This window comes from Eleginops maclovinus, chromosome 9 (assembly GCF_036324505.1).
Source record: "Eleginops maclovinus isolate JMC-PN-2008 ecotype Puerto Natales chromosome 9, JC_Emac_rtc_rv5, whole genome shotgun sequence".
NCBI classification, from domain to species: Eukaryota; Metazoa; Chordata; class Actinopteri; order Perciformes; family Eleginopidae; genus Eleginops; species Eleginops maclovinus.
Window position 1 is genome coordinate 23,287,021 of NC_086357.1, and position 21,772 is coordinate 23,308,792.

General features: G+C 43.1%; 1 protein-coding gene across 1 annotated transcript in view; it reads left to right on the forward strand.

Moving 5' to 3' along the window:
- Positions 1–21,772, forward strand: part of sema6bb (sema domain, transmembrane domain (TM), and cytoplasmic domain, (semaphorin) 6Bb) — a 134,312-nt gene that overhangs the window by 111,100 nt on the left and 1,440 nt on the right. The window contains 1 exon segment of the mRNA XM_063892269.1: positions 17,146–21,772. This exon segment is cut by the window's right edge and continues 1,440 nt beyond it. Coding sequence (XP_063748339.1) covers positions 17,146–18,056 — 911 coding nt within the window. The 3' untranslated portion in view covers positions 18,057–21,772.

The following is a 21,772-nucleotide window of genomic DNA, read 5'->3' on the forward strand; positions in this document are numbered from 1 at the left end:
TTCCAGAGCTGTGTATGAATTGTATTTCACTTCATGTTCAACGCTCACACACACCAACACATCTCTTCAGAGACCTGGATTGGTGAAATGGATAGAAGTTATTTGGTTGCTGAATATTTCATATTTCTCTATATTGGACTCATTTCACCCATCTGTATCTTGACCCAGCAGATGGAGGTGAGATATGATCGGGTCTATCTATCTCTCTTTGGGGAAATTCAGCTATCTCATTTTCACCCTCGCTTTGTGCACTTTTTTTCCTTGAAGAGGAATGTCTTTCTGCAGCTCCATATCAAACTAACTTTCCCCTTTCTGGCCTCCTATCCTTTTTAAACAAAGTTGGTTAGGTCAAAGTAAAGGTACATTTTTTCCTGGGTATTGATTCAGTGAGTGAAAATATTGTTCTTCTACGTACATAAAAAACATATTTTCTTTTCCCCTTTTTTAACAAACTACCTTTTCTCCTAGCTTACATATTGCTCAAACTCCTTACACTCATACATGTTTACAATCTGTGGTCCCAAATACATATTATTTAATAGGATCAAAAATCAAAACAGTTGAGAATCAGTAAACAAATATTCACCTAAATCAATTAATGCATATTTTTAATTGGCCCTGGTTTGGAGGGAGTATGTTTTTTGAATTTGCTTCTAAGAAATACAAACATGAACCTGAAAATAAGCATAAAAGTGCACCTTTACATATGGTCTTCCTGTTGCGACATGAAACACTGTAGATATGTAATCTATTCCTATTTTGTGTCTGAAACCTTTCCAAATAAAAATGTAATGAGAAGGAAGTTGACAGTCACTCTTATGAGCTGGATATTTGACGTAAGGCTGGTTATATTCGGTTTTTAAAAGAGGAAATTATGCTGGGTTTTGCTTTGCAGCCTGTATGAAAAAGTAATTTATCGTGCCATAGTCTTTGCTCCTCTGCTGCTCCGGTGCCTCTCCTCCCCTCCATGTTTCATCTCCCTCTCCAGGCTCAGTCGGTGCTACACTGATTTTCGGAGCAGCCTTGTCGTCAGACCTCAAAGGGAGATGGATGGACGGCCTTAACTTATAGCCAGGCTAACTGCCTCCCCTTTCTCCTTAGCCGGAGAGCAGTGGCTGCTGGAAGGCGAATCGATTTCCATCTCTCCTCTGTCTGATGGCAGTCGAATAGATATCAAGGGTGATTCTGCCGGGGTAAAGGAACTGAGAAGAGCGAGGATTGGGAGGGGAGTCCGGCTAAATCAGATCAAGGCGAAGAGAGTAGAGCAAAAAAGAGATTGAGAGATCATAGGAGGAAACTTTGAGGATGGAAAGTGTGAAGCTGTTCAGAAGTGCAGAGTCATAGAGCTGGATAAGGAAAGAAACTCAAGAGAGGAGGAGAGCAGAAGGGGTGGTGGGGTAATCTCACAGGAAAGGGAGGAAAGACAAGCTTTGAAAATGGTGGGAGGTGCAGGCAAGTAATAGGAGAGACTGTTTTCATGGGTGCTAGGCCGGGACGGTGTGACAAATGGGCTGATAGTGCCACCAGCATCTCCTGAGTCACAGCGCTGTCTCGCCCAGCCTCAGTGGGCTTGTGGCCAGGCCGTAACTCTGTCAAGATGATGCAAACCGTCTGCCTCACCTCCCATAATCCTCTTCTTTTATATATATCACAAACCTGCTGCCCTTTTCCTCACTTCACACGTGTATCTACTACCTAATTTGTTCGTATTTAAGTTCTTTCTTTCTCAAGAAAAGTCAATGATTATGACAACACTGCTGAAAAATGTATTTTTCTGCAGTGTCAAAAGTCTACAGCGGGAGTTCAGTTAAATTATGTGAGAGGAAGCAGAGTGTAACTAAGGGTATTGCCTTGTGGTTATGCATGGCTCCCTTTGCATTTATTAGAAAACAAAGATCACCCCCCAAACACCAACACACACACACACACACACACACACACACACACACACACACACACACACACACACACACACACACACACACACACACACACACACACACACACACACAGTACATATTAGTATGTATGAGACTCTCCTCTAAGCCCCGCTGATCAAAGCACAGTTTGGAAGCACAAAGTCTAATTGAGAAGATGTGTTGTGGGAGGGACACTTTGATGAAAGAGATGAGGTCAGAGAAATAACTGGGTTCAATTATGTGCGTGTGTGTGGCTGTGTGTGTGTGTGTGTGTGTGTGGGGGTCTATTACCCTGTTGGCTCAACTTTCTCTCAGGCGCTAAGCAAGCTAACTTTGTTGTTGTTCGGGAGGTCCAACAAACACACCTGTGCTGAGTAAAGTGAAGCAGCTGTTCTGGCATGAGGGTGTGCATGTTCACCCTCTGGGAACACATTTTATTGCACACACATGCAATTTTCAGGCTTCATTATCTTAGGCTTTGTACAGAAAATCCCAACAGGTCTGTGTATCTCGAGTTTCACTGCTTTACTTTGACGTGTTTGACATCAAAAGGAAATCTTCAAGGCATTGTTCCAGTGCTTTCAGGACGAACTGCACAACATTATTTTCCTTTTAATGTGTCTGAACACATGCATGCCACGATACACAAGCTGGAATAATGTGTTTGTTGCATCTGGATTTTGAGCAGTGTGATGTAATTCTGTATTTACATCCAGGTCAAACCTTTTGACCAAAAATATCAATCAAACATTGGCTCAATAGTTTCAATTGTCATGCAAACCTGGAACAGCTTTCATCACCTTCATAGCCAATACAATCTCTTTAAATAAAACCTGGTGACCTTTTTCTGCTGTTTATCCCAAGCTGTTGGAATAAGGTTAATGTCACAATAGTTTTTATTGGCTTAGCAGAAGAGTTGATTATGACAAATGGCATTACACTTCAAAAACGGACATACTTTGCCAGTGGATTCATATTAAATGTACTAAATAAACACATTTGGTCTGCTGTATACATTTCATTTGGTTTCTGTGAATCCTGAAGACCATTAAGCAACACACCTGACGTGTTAAGCCAATAGCAAAGCTGTGACTTCATGTATTCTATTTAGCATATACTACAAATAAAGTATTCATTTCCGCCTTAACCCTTTTTTCACTTTTCAGTGCCCTGTACCAGGACTGCTTTTACGTCTGTGCTCTGTAAAATTGCAAAACTGAGTTAATCACACACACAGAGTTTGTGCTAGCAGTTGTGCTTCTAGGGAAATAGAGCCATTATTGCCTGTGTGTGTGAGCGGCTGTGTGCCCTCTAAATTAGTGGGCTCTTCACAGTGGACAACTCAGCCACTGTGACAAACTGCATCTGGATTTATACTGGTTTCAGTTTTAATGATGTTTGAGCAGAACGTTCCCTACTGACAGAAATCAGCTGACTAACTATGAACTGCTCTGCCGTGTGTGTGTAGTAAAGATGTGTGAACGTGCATGTGACAGGTAATATAAACCATTTCTGTAAACAGCGTAATGACTCCGATTTGGTTCAGGCGTCGACAGACGGTATAGATTTTCGTGTCCACTTACGGCAGGTTATTGGGACTTGTCGATTGGCAGGCTCTCAGTTTTTTCCAGGTCGTGACCCTCGCTGACAGGCAGATCACTTACAGGGTAAACGTGGGCTAAATACTCTGTCAAACCTCCAAGTTCTCTCTTTTAATTCACCACGAGGGTCTCCTAATGCCAAAAAAAGATATTGTTACGTTCGAATCATTTTGTTGGGACCCTGCATCTCCCCGCAGCATATTTCACTTTGCTGTTTGCCGGCCTTTTGGGGAACAAGAGAAATTGTGTTTGCACAATAAAGCTCATCAGCCAAAGTCAACTCGGTTAAACCAGCCATCAAATCGGAGTAGGAGGCAATGTGTGTGTGTAAATGTCTGTGTCTTGCTACAGAAAACAAGTCTTGCTGCGTCACATTCCTTCGTCCAAATCAACACTTTTTTCTCAAATGTCTTTTTTCCTTCACGTTGATAAAAGTGGACTTCCCAGACGCTTACAGGAGCGTTCACACTCGCACGCACGCACTCGCCACCCGTTTTGCTGTGAACCCGGTCAGCCGTAATGATAGCGTAGCTTGTGTAGCTACAGATGGAAGCAATTATGGTGCTGTGAAAATATTTCCTGAAGAAAGGCGGTGTTTTGACTGGAGGAACAGCGGGATGCAATCACTCAGCAAACGAGGGCCACTGAAACATCAATGAGGCGAACGGAGATTCCTCGTTGTGGCGTCACATTTGGAGTCGATGACCATCACCGCAGACTTTGTCCTCCTGTAATGTTGTGAGAAGCATTGTGCGGGAAAGAAAATTTGTTGGCAAATTTACGGCTGTGGTCTGATCTACTTCTAATTGCTGGGGTTTGGGAAGGGGCCTAAGGGGGTATGGTGGGGGGGCTCATAAAGCCGACACAGTCCTTTGTATTTACATGGCAGCTAGTTAAAGCAAAAGGTCTTAAGCCTGCTGATGATAAATGTGTTGCCCTGTAGCTTGAACCTCAGCAGAGATAAAGGAACAGTCAGGGAACAAAAATGAAGGAGAGGAAGTGAAGGGGGGGGGAACATTCGCCACAGTAGTTCAATTTTTGTTTGATGCGGTCTCCTCTTTCAGACGGAGCTCTGTAAACTTGACGCCACAGATGTCCTTTCTACTCCCATAAATCCCTCTGCTGTCACTCCTGCAATCCAGAGACCAGAAAGAGAGAGAGATGCAGGGATACAGAGAATAGTGGAGATAGAGGAAATGTGGTGTGAAGCATCCCTAGACGCCAGACTGTGCTCACACATCTCTACCACCCCGAGTAGCTTCTGAGAGGTTTGAAGAACAGATCTGATCCCCTCTATGAATACTGAGACTGGGCTGATGGAATATGAACATCTATACGCCTTATAGCCGTTGACGTGTGTGTGTGTGTGTGTGTGTGTGTGTGTGTGTGTGTGTGTGTGTGTGTGTGTGTGTGTGTGTGTGTGTGTGTGTGTGTGTGTGTGTGTGTGTGTGTGTGTGTGTGTGTGTGTGTGTGTGTGTGTGTGTGTGTGTGTGTGTGTGTGTGTGTGTGTGTGTGTACTTGGGCATTGCAGGGGGAAAAAGGGGAAGTGAAATACCGTATGTGCAGTTTTTATTGTAGAGATTTTATTCAGTGAGCTCTAAGAAGATAGGAATAGCCGCCTCATGCTCTGGAAAAGCTCAGCGAGGCGCGAGGACTCCTGAAGGGGCTTCTGCTCTTTTCATCTAACTTCTATCTCTGAATCCTCCGTCTGCTGCTCACATCTCCTGCTGCACAGCTGGAGCCTCATGGAGATCCTTGAGAAACAAAAACTGCCCCCCCCCACCCCAGAGAGCCACATATCCTCGATGATAGATGTGTTTGTGTGTATGTGCAAGGTTGGCATCTTTCAACAGGTTGAAGGAGAAGGTTGAACACATATAGCAGTCATAGTTTTTTTCTGATTTACACCAAAATAGTTACCACATTTTCAAGCGAAGCATTTTCATTTCACGATTTTTCCTCCAGATTTTATGTCCTCAAACATCCCGAAGTTATTTTTCTACTTACATTTGTAAATGATCACTGTCAACTGTCTTTAGACGATGATCTCTTGCAGCCTTGAATCTCAGAAAAATGTTTTGAGATTTAAGACAAAAATTAGAGAGGCAAATAAGCATATCACCCCTCTAAGGGTATTAAAAAAAAACATAGTTAGTATAATTACAGATAGAGTCTTTGGTTTAACTTTCAGGAGTTTTAGGTCTTTTGTCAAAAGACCAAATCAGTGGGGAAAACAACAACTGTTTTCCCCACTGATTTGGTCTTTTGTCAAAAGACCAAATCAGTGGGGAAAACAACAACTGTTTTCGCCTCGGTTTTGTAAACACACACTCTTTAGAAAGAGTTGCAGTTTAGGTTACTACATCTACTCAAGTATGAGGAACCTTTACTTTGCTTTTACATTTCCATTATATTCACTATTTACTCATTTGTATTTAACACTTGCATAGCTATCTCTCCTATTCAAAAGTCTTTACATACAAGGAATATAGTTTGACAAGTTTCTAAAATGTTGCCAAACATTCATTTTAGCTTCACGTTTACCAATGCTCATATAGCTATACTTAAGAAGCTATTTAAAGTCACTCATGCAAGACTCGCAACGGAAACTGTCCCGAAAGCATGGCTCACTGGCAAAACCGCTGTGTGTGCATGTGTGAACATTATTGCATTAAAGTGTTTTCTTGTGTGATCCAGATGCCCGGCAACAAAAAGGGCTATGTGAGTGCATGTGTGTTTGTGTGTGTAAGACAGAGTGCTTAAAGGCTGGAAAATTACAGATCAGCTCATTAAACACGGTGTGAGGGGACGTCGAGTCTTTTCACTCATGGCTCACTCTCTGCAAAATTGAACATCAGACACTGGCATTTCAAGAATTTAGCCAGACCTACACACACACACACACACACTGAGATGAAGAATAAGGGCCTGGAGCAGGTCTGTGGCCAGTGCTGCTGGGTAATCGTTGTCAAATAATGTGCGGGAGCTGCAGGCGCTGTGTAATGCCTCAACAGAGTCCTGCAGCGAGTCGTCCACAGTACTGTAACTACTCTGCACTCGCACCACTTTGGGATTGTTTTTGTATCATTCAGACAAAATCGACCCTGTTGAGTTCCCCTAACTCCCTCCATCAAACAACACTTTTCCCCCTCTCTGCAACACATCAACAACACTGCTGCGCTTTTTTTTTTACACTCCTTCTCTGTTTCACTCCATCACCCTCGCTCTGTCTAAATCTCCTTCTCTTTCTCTTCATTTATGTTTCCCCACTTCTCTCCGCCTCTGTTCCCCTTTCCATCTTTCCTCACCTCTTACTGTCTCTTCCACGTCTTCAGCTTCTCAGTATAAAGTATTTGTAAGTAAGTACAGGGCATAACATATTTTTTACTTTTACTGCTGAGTGATTTGTTGAAGTCCAACAAGACAAGAAGCACAGGAAGTCAGATAAACACACAGATTGTTAGAAAAGGTTGGATAAACATGTTTGTCTGAGAAAACATTAAACATTAAATTAATTTCCTGTGCATCGGAACATCCAGTTAGCAAATTGACTTCCTGATTTAATCTGACCTCTCTTGTAATAAATGTTGCGGTTGTGCAGTTCTCCTGCAATGAAGGTTTATGACCGGCATTAAAGAAGGCCCTATTAAGCTTTTGGGGGGTTTCCTTTTCTTGTGCTGCATTTCTAGTGGTTTTTGTAAATAAATATATGTATCGCTTGGGCTTCTTTTGGCTGGAGCTCCAACACATTGTACGTGACAGGCTATGGGGCGGGACATCTCTCACTGGTTGACCAATTACAACAGAGCTGACCAGCTAACCAATCAGTGCAGACTGGGCTCTGGTTTCAGACAGAGGGTGAAAAGAGGTGCTGCAGCACAGGCAGTATGAGAAAAATAAAGAGCTTTCTGAACATTAAAGCATGGAGACATGTCCCAGGAGAGACATGAAATACAAAAATGAACGTGAAAATGAACATAATAGGCCCCTTTAACTTAATTTACATTTCCCTCTTTCTCTAACACTTTTTTCACTTCTCTCAGCTTCTGTTTTCCTTTCAATCTTTCCTCGGCTCTTCCTTCCACATTGCAGCTCCTCACTATTGATCACCTGAAACCCTCCAGTCCAGGTCAGCTGATAGACGCTGTGATTCTGAACGATCGTTCAGCTCAGGATGTGTCCTGATGGCTTGTCCACCTGCGAGGCCTTGGCCCCGTGTCGCAGCAGGGACATTTCATTAATGGCAGCCTGTAAATTAACAGGGCAGGCGGGTGGCTGAGCGAGCGAGCGGGTCGAGGGGTAGTTTCAATCAGCCACCCAGATGGCGTGCTGCCCCGACATGAGCACTGATGGTTTAATCATTCCGTTAAACCTTCAGAAATGTGTATCAGGAACGGCTCCAACACTTAAGTGCTGAAGGAGTTAACATAAAAACAAATTGGCATGTGTTTTCAGGTGGTGGGCGATAGCAGAGCCACATACGTAGCCCTGGTGTGATGTATGGATGTAGCATGTGAGAAAGATTAAGTTAAAATTGCCTGCTTCATGATTTGGGAATGAGAGATATGAGCCCTCGGGGCAGATAGTTAGACTAATGCTATGCGCACCTCTACTCCAATTTATCGCCTGTGACATGTTTGTGAATATTTATTATGGCTCTCCACGATTTGCTTTTGGCTATGCACCTAAAATGAGAATATCAATTACTGAAGCAAAAACACTGCCAACACTGTAACCCGTAAATAATTTTATAAAGAGGGAAAAAGATAAAAGCTGCATCCTGCTGAGAGAAACATTTACGTATTCACATGTGCATTCTCGTGCAAACACGACTCTCTGGAAAACAATTTATTTTACCACAGCCCGGTTGCTTTGTTTGGATTGGATGCAGCCGAGACCGCTAACAGACTGGCCCTTGTTAAGCTGCCCTCTCTCTAAAGGTTGACCAGATTGGGAAAACTCCTGATTTAATTGAATCCACAAATTCAATGAGGAACATTTCTGACAGCAACACGTGTGCAAAGGCTGTGAAAAAACGTTTATGGGAGAAAAAAGAGGCTGTAGCTTTTGATTATATGGCAGCGGGAGGGTGTGTGCCCCCGACTCTGATGACTTTAACACATAGTGCTCCCCACAAAAGCAACTCTAGACTTACCTCATTAACTCCAGATATTTTTTCTACGAAAGAGAGGGAAAGAAACCAGTGGGGAGTAAAGAGTTAAACAAATTAAGCAGGGTGGAGGTGGAATAGAGGAATGTACAAGCAACAGGAGAGTTGTGCAGGTATGTAATTATGCAGTCATCATCACAATCCCTGACTCTGAGCCAGCCAAAAGCCTGATCTGCCCTCACTTAAACACCCAGCTTGAAGACCTGAATCTATTAACAGCGGGCATTTTGGTGGAGATGTTATGATATTTTAATTGCCAACACATGGCTGTTGTGCATAAATGTTTGAACATATTGATCGTTCGGCTGGTCAGGCAGGTCTGACTAGCCCTCAGGAGTTGGGTTTGTTTTGTTTGTTTTATATAATTCCTTCATGCAGCCGTGCTCTGAAAACGATCAGGCAGGGACTGTAAATGGTTTTACAATCATCCAAGGAGTTTACGAGCAACCACGGTTTAGTCCCAGTAAGGTTGTCTGCAGAGTCGCTGTTTTATTTTTAAAAAGCTTTGATTCGTTCTCTCCATCCTCGTACACACATCTGTGTTAGCCTCGCAGCTCACAACATGAGGTGCACTGTGTGTTTGTGTGTGAAAGAAATGAAGATAAAAAGTGTATCTGCTCAAGGAAATGGTGGCGGTGGTGATAAAAATTAGCAATAAATAGCAGGAAGGATGAAGATGTGCTAAAATCAAGAAACAAAATACTGCCGACAGTCTTTCAACAGAGGAAAAGGAGAGGAGGATAATGAGCAAAATCACTGAGCCATGGGTGCAGGCACTTATTAACACACACACACACACACACACACACACACACACATTCATACTTCTATACACAGTTTTTCACATGAGGCGCACATGCTTTGCCACGTGCATCCCTGCCGTCTCTGCGTGCATAAACACATTAACATGCAGAGAAATGGTGGATTGGTGGAGATGAAAGGCGCTCAGATCAGTGGCTGAACGCTGACACAGTCGTAACCTATCAAGCTCAGATTCGTGAGCTTGTGGCATCGACAGGTCCGCCGGGATGCTGTGAAGTCTCTTTGTTCTGTTTTGATGTGCTGCGTTTCCGATTACATGAATTTCAGCTCGCAAAAGTGCATAAAAGTTCCCTTTCCTGGCTCATGATTAGGGAACTTATCAAACTGTAGGAAGCCTCAAATAGTTGACAAAATATTTCAACATCTCATTTAGCTGAAATCTCCTGACAGCAATCAAAAACTCTAGAGGAAAGCAGGTCATATTTGGGTAGTTTTGATAGTGATAATAATGGTTGGGTTATGGTAGAATATAAAAAAGAAAAGATAATGACTAGTTTGTACCACAACTTTATAAGTGTTTATAGCTTTAACCGCCACACTTGGAGGAGGACTCCAAAGCCACCCATAAATCAATACCATAATGGGGGATAATGATCAACAATTTCAGAAAATCAATCCTAGAAGGCCTCCATAGTCTTGCACTCATTTATAAGTGTGAAAGTTGACAGAAATGGTTATTTAAAGAATCAGAGATAGTCGTGTTTATCATCCCTAGGCAGCTGGGTTTTGGAAAGTGCAATTGCTTTATAAGGACAGAGGTTGACATCATTTTGGGGTTTCATGGAGCAACTTTAATTGCTGAGTTTATTGCCGAGATTTAGGAGCAACATATCTATAAAGAAGTCCAACAAGACAAAGAACCCGAGAAGACATACAATCGTAAAGGTTGTAAAGAGAAATCCGAGGTTAGACAAACATTTTTGGAAGAGAAAACACTGAATTCAATTCCTGTCGGCTGAATCATACTGTAGTAAAATACTTCCTGTTTCAACTTGACCTTTCTTTTATTACTTTTTGTATTCGTAAGTACGTACAGTCCTCCTGTGCAATCAGTGGATGTTAGCCTATGTCCTGATGCAGTAACCTTAGGTTTAACTTTCAAATAAAATGGTTTGTATCATCTGTTCCCGACTTCAAATGTCACAAAGTCCTTAGGGCATGCAAACAGATGCACCAAGGGTAATATTCCCTTAATGTTGTTTAAAATTTAGATTTTAAGAGGCATAGAGAAGCAAAACTCTTGTAAAAGATCATAAGAAAATCTGTCTCTTTTTGGTCAAAATAAATGTGATTTTCTTCTTTTATAATTGAAAATAATTATGGAAAAGAAATGTGCTGACCCCTCAGGTATCCGGTATCATGACACCCATTATGTTGACACCTCTGGTTTAAATTTTCAAAGAGTTCACCCTGGTTGATCCTTTAATCGTTTGTGTTTCTAACCATCTTTGATCGTAGTGAGGCTATAGTGTTCCCAATTATTTTCGCACTCGATAGAAGTGACAGCCAAAACTATGAAAATGAAACCTTAGTTTCACTAAACCTTGATTAAATTTTGAATAGGAGCTGGGTAAAAAAAAAACCTCCTCCCTTCCCCTTTGTCTGACCCTCTGTCTTTATCTCACACATGTTCACAAGGCCATCATCAAGGCACCGCCAAACTGTGAGCAAAGAGAGTCTCTGCCAAGGCTCTAATCAAGGGAAATGTGGAGCGAGCGAGTCTTATCATTAATTTCCCTTAATAACAGGCAGAACGGAGGGAGAAATGAGAGCAGAAGACATGAGGGAGAATTTTAAAAAATCACTCTAACATGACAAGAGCTGTCAAACCGGCCATGTAACGGACACATCACTTTGTTGCCCCAAAATTGAATTGGACCGCGTAGGGACGACCTTGATTTGGAAAGTGTGAGAAGTGAAAAGTTTCTTCACTTCTCTCTTTAGAATTTTGAATCCATTACTCCCATCATGCCGCCACCCCTGGTGATCAAAGGAGTGGTGGGTAAGAGGAAGATATGGAGAGAGGATTAACAGCTAACAAGAGGATTGGAGGGAGGGAAGGATGAGACGGGGTGTGAAGGAACAGAGGACTGCAGGGTAGAGACAAAGAAAATCGAATACCAGAGAAAAACGATACAAACAGAGCCGTTTAAATTGAATTTGACATTTTTTCATTTCATGTATTAGTAGTATGTGAATTTCCCCTCTGAGCAGCGATTAAGGGGGGTATTCTATTCTAGTATTTTGTTTATTTTACATATTCTATTCGGTTATATCTTTTTTTGGTACAAGCTCTTCTCTCCTCCTCTTCTTATTCTCTCTCCTCTTCCTGTCTTTCATCCTCCCTTGTGCCCTCATCTCCTCTCCACTTCAGCCCACTCCTCATCTTCTCACCTCTTTTGTTTCATGTCCCTTTCCCTCTCCTCTCTGCTCCTCCCTCTTCCTCCTCCCGTATAAAAATCCAGCTCTCCCCTCCTCTCCTCTCATTGTTACGCTGTAATTGGAGCTGGAAGCCTGCAGACAAGCAGCTCAGTGTGCGTCGGGCTGACAGGCAGGCCTGTTGCCTTCTATTAAGCTTTAATAAGCGAGCAGGATTGGAAGAGGAGAGAAGGAGTTGAAGGGAGGGGAGAGCGTGCAGGCTGCTGCTTCTGATGTCACCTCTCGGTAGGATGCAGAGAAACCTGCCTGCTGTCACGCCAAAACACACACAACCAAATCGTTTCATTTTAATCAGCTATTTCAGCCACTAGCCAAATGTTTTCTCCTCCATGTTGTGCAACCAAGAAAGAAAGACACGTAGGGGAATGGAATAAATTCAAGAAATAATTAACATGTCTGAAATGTGTCGAAGAGTAAGGAAGCATAATGAGTTTCAGAAGACCAGCCTGTGTCTGTACCACAGCTACACACACAGAAAGCTGATCCAACACACACACACGCAGTCATATACACACACTTTTCCACCTCTCCTCCTGCATGGGGATGACAGCAGTATTATTGCACCGTGCAGAATTTAATCTGAAGTGCCACATAAACCCTGGACCACAGTTGAGGTAAATGTAAGAGGAATATCTACAACCTCTGCAGCAGCTGAGTACAGCAAGAACAATTCCAGATGTGTGTCTGAGTGTGTGTGAGAGGAGATATGCGGTAGACTTTGTTTCTGCCATGAATTTCCTGTGGTCGCAACGCTTCGTTTTTTGTTTACAAAGTCATCAAGGCTGTGGTTTATTCAAAATAAAATCCAGCTATGAATCAATTTATTACTTGACATTTCAAACCCCTTCAGTGTGTGTGTGTGTGTGGGGGGGGGGACTGTAAATGAAGACGTTGGTAACCTCCAAATGCCTTTCGTTGTGTTGCATCTGCTGCCCCCACAAACACCCTCTAATACTGAGGAGAGCAGAGATAATGTAATTGAAACTGGCAGTCTTTCCAAATTGAATATTGGCCTGAAACATGAAAATAAATACAGCAAGAATCGGGGGCTCTGTTTAGGTTGTCGCAACAATATTTTCATGGGGAAAAAGAACTTTCAATGAACAAATGCCAAATTCAATACAAACATATCGAAGAACATGGGCGCCTAAATGAATACGCGAAGATTAATGTAACCACGAATTGACAGCATGAAGGAACAAAGTGAAGAAACACATGTTGTGGGATCCAAAATATAAGCTGCCATCCAAGTTCTGAGCGATTTTGAGATGTGAAGCAATCAAGTTTTTCAACATCCCGTTGTGCAAAGCTAATCCCTTTTAATAAACCCTAATACTGAGCTAAATAAACACTTTCAAATTCCTAACTCAAGCCAAACACGAAGACATACTTCTGCAGGGAATCTTAAGAATAATTCCAGTTTAGGGCGGCACAAACCGGAGCAGATAACAAAATCTGATGTTGCAATTACGATATTATTCACTTTATTGCAGGGTTTGAATATTTTGACATCATTAGTATAATCATTCAAGAGATATTTAATTTTAAAGGGGCCCTATTATGCTAATTTCCATGTTAGTATTTGTATGTTGTGCCTCTACTGGGACATGTCTCCATGCTTTAATGTTCAGAAAGCTCTTTATTTTTCTCATACTGCCTGTGCTGCAGCACCTATTTTCACCCTCTGTCTGGAACCAGAGCCCAGTCTGCTCTGATTGGTTAGCCGGCCGGCTCTGTCGTGATAGGTTAGAGATGTCCCGCCCCTTCGCCTCTCATGTACCATGTGTTGGAGCACTGGCCAATAGAAGCGTGCATGTTACATAGTGATGTCACTATGTTACAGAAGTAAACAAAGGAGTCCAATGGAGGCGTTTCAGGCCGGGGGGAGGAGTGTGTCATGTGTAATTCAGAAAAATCGTACAGATATTTTGACTCTACCAAATAGTGTGCCTGCTGCGATTTGAATATTGCAATTTCGATTAATTCTGATTAATTGTGCAGCCCTTATGTAGTTTCAAAATATATCAGATCCAAATCTACTATTCCAATTAACATTCAGAAGCAATGAGGAGCTAATGAAGGAAGGGGGAGCAATGAAAGAGAAAGGAGTTCAAAGGAAATGAGGGAAGAACAGGTTGTGCCATCAAGCAAACGAAACAATTAAAAGCAAATACGTTTTAACGAGCGAACACAGTCCCGCTGATGAAATGTGATCTGCGGTTATTCAGGAGGATTTGTCTGATGAACTGAACTGAACTGTGTGCACGTCACATAATCATCAGGCTGTAACTAAGGCAGCTGTCCACGTGTCTCACCGAGCTTATTGGATAGGTGTTAAAGGACTAATTAGTGCTGAAAGGACATTGATTGACCAACACTTGATCAATGCCAGCCTTCAGTTGATGAACTGCAAACTTGTTGAGAGGATGGACAGCCATCGATAGTATTCAGGACCAATTGTTGCTGTAAGAGGAGACAATGGACGGATAAATGGTTTAGTATAACCGGTCATTTGTTACTGTGAGACTTCAGAGTACGTACATTTTGACTTTAAGACACAGCTGTGAAGCTTCACAGTCTGGCAATGAACCAACTGTCTGAAAAAACAAGATAAAAACACAGGCTCCTCTCCCTTAAATGAGGTCATTGTGTAGTCTACATTACTTTACTTTTGGGTCCAGTTTTAGGTCCAACTTGTCTTTTCATAGACAAACTATTTCTACCTTTAATAATACTTTTCAAAAAGAAGTGACAAGGTGATTTACAAAGACAAAAAACCAGCGTCAGATCATTTGAAATTGTAATTAGAGTACAGTATTGATGAGAAAGAATGTATGATTTCCTAAAAAATAAAGGGTATTTCATCACATCATAATGTTAATTTGTTCAGTAATTGGTTTATTTCCTGCAAAATGAATGACATCCCCGCCATGCACAGCTGCTTTGTGTTTGGCGATTATTAACAACTGTTAGCATGCTGTAAGGCTAGATATTACTGTACCTGTTAAATTGCCATTGTGAGCTTGTTAGCTGTAATTGCAGCCTCATAATAGACAGTAACTCTCATTAGTTTTCGCTGCACTTTCGTTTTTCTGCACCGCTTGAGCTCATTGTAATTAGGAGTCATGGGCATCAAGAGAAATTAATGTTTGGTTTTTTTTTAATGGAGAAATAATTCTTACCAAAACACAGTTGTGTAACTTCCCTAAGAAACAATAGGTTAACAACTCTCTAAACTTTATGGAAAACTTTAATCAGATGTGTCCAAACCTGAAAAGAAAAGGAGATTTTCTTAACATTTTCAGGTTCATATTTGTATTTTGTCCCTCTGCTGTGACAAGGTCTTTATTTATCTCATCCTGCCTGTGCTGCAGCACCTCTTCTCACCCTCTGTCTGAAATCAGAGCCCTGTCTGCTCTGATTGGTTAGCTGGCTCGCTCAGTTGTGATGCCACTTACAGTGTGTCGGAGCGCTAGCCAATACAAGCGCGATTGTAACATACTGATGTCATTAAGTTATGGAAGTAAACAAATGAGTGCAATGGAGGCATTTCAGTCAGGGGGAGGGAGTGTGTGGAGAGGAACTTCATCTTGAAGGAAAGGTTTTAGCCTTTTCAGAGTCTTTACATGCACAAAACCTATGTACCACACAACAGGAAAGGGAAAACCCCCCAAATCATAATAGGGCTTCTTTTAAACTAGATATTGGGAAGCGTTAGGATATTTTAACGTGTTTTTTTGGTGAACTGCTCCTTCAACATCCTAAAAGTACGTCCTGCAGAGCACAGCAGTCTCTCTCAGGGTTTTAGCTGCTATTCCTCAGCTTAATGTCAATGTGTAGAGTTACACTTTATTACACCAAGCCACAGGCCGCATTAATTAACCACCAGGCTGTCTCATGCTAGGCCATTTGCACCACAACCAGCTCCATTTGTTCCCATTAAAAATGAATTTGTCAGACAATAAAAGTATGTTTGTTTAAAGAAAAAAGGAAAGTGCTGCTGTTCTCTGTAAGCGTATTCCTTCTGTTTCTGTGCTGTGTGAGTAAGTGGCTCCCGATGTCTATTAATGACATCCATTTATTTTCCGGGGGAAAAGGATTTATTTCGCTGTCCTGGTGGAGACAGTCCTCCCTCTGCCTCTGTTAGTGCTGTAATTTAACATCTATTACCATGTTTGTGTAAGACCCCAAATGTTCGAGTTTGCTTTAGGCAACTCTCTCTCTTTCCCTCTCTGACGCCCTCCTCTTTCCTTCATTTGTTTTTCTGCAATCTGCTTCCCTTGGCTCAATTTCATTGTATTCGTTGGTGTTGGTCCCAGGAGATCGTTCCGCACAGAACTACTTTTCTTCTGGCATTTTCCTAATTGATCCATGGCAGCTTGTGCAGTGGTCTAGCTGTATTCATATGTTTAATAATTCATAAACACATCTCTCTCTCTCTCGAGGGAGTTCATCGTACTTTCTTATACAAAAGAAATACTGAAACTCATGGTCTTGTCTGCAGATATTTTACCCTTTTTAAACATGATATTTTTTGTCATCCTCATAAAGGGCTTTGGCATAAACTGTAGATGCAACAAGGGAAACATGTCAGCATTTATTTTTTGAAGCATAAAGGGCTCCAAGTGTTTATTTTTTTATATATAAATTCACAGTATAGAAGCTCCAATGTTTCAGGTCTTGTTGTTAGACATACAATAGAAGAGATGAACCAAGCTTCTGAAGTATCTAAAAGTGTTTTATATAAGCATAAAGCATAATAGCTGTTACTCTAATTACTGTAAGTACTGTTTTTAATCAAAAAACGTGTCATTCTTGTAGTAAATGCAACATAAATGGTAAGAGATATTCATGTAATGCAAAAACTTGAAATTACTACTCACCATTAATGCCAGACTTGGCATCTCTTCCCATAAAGGTAATGTTGTGAAACATGTTAGGGTTGAGAGCCGTACTCAGTCAGGAAGACAGTTATTACAGCTATTAAAATCACCATCCACTTTACGTAATGAAGGCAATTAACCAGAGCTACCTTGGCTTGAGAGCATATGACCATTCCCACCCACAGAGGGGAGAGAGAAAACAGGTCATTATGCCTCGCCGTTTGTTAACTCCCACATGTTTAATACAGGAAACACTGATGCTATTTGCAGCAGCTGACCGATGTTGTGATTGTATCTCTCTCTCTTTGCAGGAATGCTGCTGCAGGAGAGCTTTATGGACGAACCTGACGGCCTGGTGTCTGTGAACCTGCTGGTGGTGTCTGCTGTTTCGGCCTTCGCCACAGGAGCCATCCTATCCGGCCTCACCGTCTGCTGGATCATGAGTCACCGCCACCGCCACTCTCGGGGCTCCGGAGCCAACGGTGCCCGACGCAAAGGTGACAAGGAGCAGAGTATGCTGGCGCAGGGCCGCAGCGGGTCGGTGATGAGTGTGACAAGAACCAGCGGCGGTGAGAGGCGACGCTCGCAGGCCGACAACCCCTTCGTCATGCCCAACGGCTGGCCTAAAGGAGAGATGGACCCCGGCCTGCTGCCCACACCGGAGCAGACGCCGCTGCAGCAGAAGAGGGCCATGCGTCTCCCAGACACCGACTGGGACCAGAGCCAGACCTTCCTCACCGCCGTGGGGACTCCCTGCCCTAACAACTCTGTCATCTACCTGAGCTCCAAGTTCCTGCACGGAGGCGGAGGTGGCGGAGGGATGGTCCGGATAGAGGACCAAGGGGAGGTCATGCTGCCCCCGCACACAGAGCGTCAACGCTACCTGATCTTAGCCACCCAGAGAGGGGAGCACGGCGGCAGTCGTCCCAGCGGGAACGCCCTGAGGAACTCAGCGGGAGAGTACATCTACCCCGCCACGCCGCAGGACTCTCCCGACCGACGGAGGGTGGTGTCCGCTCCCACTCCCCACATGGACTATGGGGAGCCTCGCTGGAGTCACGAGGCGCTCAACTACAACAGCAACAACGGAGCGCCCTATCACCCCCAGCGCCAGGGCCTCATCAGGCCAGATATGCACGGGCCCCGAGGGCTGGGAGAACTGGCGGACTTCAGCCATCTTCTAGTGAAGAACATGGGAGAGCGCACGCCCAGCGGCCAGTGAGGCGAAGTATGTGAGCGCTGGCACCGAGCTCTCTCTGAAAACCCATTCCCTCCAACAGCAGACTGGAATAAATCAACCCCTCAGACTCAATGTCCCAGTCCAACCTTACCCTGTCTGTCCTCTCTCACTGTCATTCAATGTTCTGACGTCATTCAGCTGACTGAAGAGAGAGACAAAGAGAGAGTTGAAAAAGAGGAGCAAACTCTCCTCACGTCTCCGATCCTCTGCTCTTAAACCGAGGCGCACCCCTCTGCTCTGTAAGTGGTACGACCCGCGGAGCTTGACTTTGACACCACAGGACAAACAGTAAAGGAAAGAGAGGGGTGCAAAGGAAAGGAGAGCTTCTCAAAGGAGTGTGTGGAGATTTTGGATTTAAAAAAAAAAGACAATTTCCCTTTCAGCGCCAAATGTGAAAGTCTCCCTCCACCATTTCTGTTCAGCGTTTTGATGCCATGGATCTTGTTTGAGTGTGAAATTTTGTTTCTGCTTTCGTTTTTCTCTGCCAGTGACATCCAGCAGACAACAATGTGCTTTACTTTGGATTTCAGAGGAGACTAAAACTGTTGTAGCCGTGCCAGAGGGAAGTGACTCTCAATGAATCACGCAGTGTGTGTATGTGATTGTCTGTGTGTGTGGAAATGTGGAGTGGCCACGACAACCCCAACCAATGTCCTGTCTTTACTGTGAAGTATATCTATATAATGAAGTACGGAGGAGATAGACATTATTTTACCTTTTTTATGAGTCACAAAGAGACTAATACATGTTATTATGTGTCAAGACCAGTGGTTAGTGAAGGGTTGAGACTCCCATTCTTATTTCTGTGTACCTCAGAGGCAGCGCTGGACAGAGCCATCATAAAGTGAAAGAAAGCAATAATAAGGAAGAAACAAGAACGAAGATAAAGCCAATACAATTGATATTTTGTAATATAACTCTGTAAAGCAAAAGTTAGGAGATATCAGGAAGCGCTGGGAAAAAGAACAATACCTCCCCGTTCATTCATCCCTCCCTCGCTGCCTCTCAGTATGCCAGGGTCTCTCTGACCGGCCCCGAGGCCCCCATGGGCTCCGCAGGCCATTTGAAGGAGGGAATGTGAGCTGTGGCTGTCTGACTGTGAGGCCCGGCCACTTGGGAGCTCCATTCAGCCTCTTCTGCCCGACACTGAGCCTCTTTGTGCCCCCGAAGCAGGAGGAGACTGCAGCAACAAATAGCCGTTAAGAGTCAGAGACCCTAGCCTAGCAGAATATCAATGAGAGGGACAGCAGCTCCATCCGTCATGTGAGATGTACCAACCAGGAGCGGGCATCTGTAGTGCTTCACCCACTCTGGCGGTTCACTAACAAGGGAGAAGTGGAGTTCAGCCGGAGACTTGGGGCACCGCTAGCTGTCACAATGGTCATCCCTTGTGGCTCCATCTCTTTCAGTGTGTTTCGTGACAAAAGCGGGATAAAGAAAACAGACGGGCATGGGTATACTTGGGTGTGGAGTTACTCTTTCACTCCGTTGTCTGATCTTTTCATGTTTCCTGTTTTGTCTGTTCTCATCCGTTCTTGATTCAAATGTAGATCCAGAGATAGCTGTAGTTCATCTGGGTCATGGTGTTGTTGAGAGGTGGTGGTTTTTTTTGTCTTTGTGTCTGCCGGCTGGTGTGTGTGAGTCTCTTTTGAGTTTGTGTCCATGAATGCGTTGCTCATATTGAGTGCAGAATACAGCTTTGATCAGTTGTACTCTCATTTCACCTTTCTTCTTCTTTTTAACAGTTTCTTTCTCTATTGAGCCATTTGTGTTGCGCAGACACCCTTTGCTTGACATTTACAAATCCACGCTAACAGTGTTGAAGCCCTGCTGCGTGGGAGTACTGTATGCTATTGGATATATGTAAACCATTATACTTTATATAAAGAACTATGGCTCAAAAGGATAAGCCTGGATGTGCTTGGATAAATACCCAGCGCACACACAAGAAAATATCACAGCATACAAAAAAATCTAGGGCAGAGCATCGTTTGATTTCCTTTTTATGCCTTTCAGCTTTTGTGACTGGGTACATGTTTTCCACATAATGCTATTTAACATTCAAAGATTCCTAATGGAGCTTTATAGCGTCTTATAGCTTATTATCTTTTTAGGTTGTTTTCAGCCTCAGCAATAATGTTCTACTATACACTTCCTGCCTAGCAACAAATAGCAGACAGACTTACCTGCGAGTGAACATAGTGAAGTATTTATCAGCTGAAGAGCCTTAGATTTCCCGTAAGAGTTGGTAGAGACCAAAAACAGTGCAAAAACAAAGAGAATTTCCGAATATTTGCCTTTAAAAGGTGATAATATGTCAGTGTTGTCTTCACAGCTTGTTTGTGCTTCCCCCAAGTGGCCAAAAAAAAGTTACGCAAGGTTTAATGTATCAGGTGAAATACTAAGGCTATGTATTGGTGGAAATATTTCAAAAATGCCATTTCCGTAGCAGACAGCATTGTTATTTATGCCTTACTTTACTACATTTTCACTACAAGCAAGGACACAAGCAGTCTCACTCTCACTTTATCCAATAAGTAAATTGTCTGCATTCATCCAAAATTCCAATTTAAATCAAGGCCTGTTTCTTCGTAAAAAAAAAAGTAAACAAGATAGTAAATCAGACCAAGTATTCGATACCAGCTGACAGTTTTTTCGACACTCATTGCCACAGTCTCATTTCTGTTAGTACCTAAACAGCACAGAGGTTCAGCATGCAGCCCTGAAGATTGAGCAGCCAGAGCTAGAGGTGCTGCCTGAGACAAGCCAGTGAAAGAGATTTATGAAAGCAAGGACAGAGGAGGAGGTCAGGCGGGCGAACATGATGTTACTGCATTACCGCCTCCACACATTAGTACAGTGTATTCTTTACGCATTCCACCCTGAAACAGGTCATTAGTATTGAGGATACGTCGCCCCGTCCACCAGCGCGACCCCTCATCTCTGCCTCTCTTTATCTCTCTCCGTCTCCATCTCCGCTGTGACCTGAGTGCTGCGTGTCTGTGTTTGTGTGAGGTGTGTGTGAATGAGGACTTTCAGTCTCAGCCGGCTTGCCCAGTCATCCGTGTCCTCGCTCTGCATCTCCTCCGGTGTTTCACTAAACATGCTTGATTAGGCAAAGTACATTCCCGGCCCTCTAATGGCCTGATGAGCCCTTGAGAAGATTATTACAGACACATCAGCCCTGGGAGGGAGGTGCACGTTCAACCAGCTCTTTACCCCCTTTTTACTAAACACCCACCACGCACACATGCATGCATACACTCAAGTACTGTAGGTCCTTTAACCAAATTTAAAAAGCAATCGAATTAAGATCAGAAACAGAGCTCAGGCTTGAAATAGGCTGACTCACTCTAGGAAAGATCATGAAGGTATCTTGCTAATTTGATTACATGTGTTCAACATTACAGGGCAGCTAAAGAATTCAGGTGTAGCCTAAATAAAGTCAGTCTGTTTATTGAAGCCGTCATCCTCCCCATTTCTACCATATTTCATGTCATTCACTTTCCTTCTTTTTCAACAGCTGCACTTTCTCTTCTTCTTTTGAGCCCCTTTTTTTTAAATTGTGAACAGACTCACACTATCTCTCTGCACACACATATCTCATCCTAATGTGAGCCCGGGCTGCGCTTTCATCCTGTTTGTCACTATTAAAGGTTAGCTTGTTAATTTAATGAGTCGGTGACGCAAACAGAAAT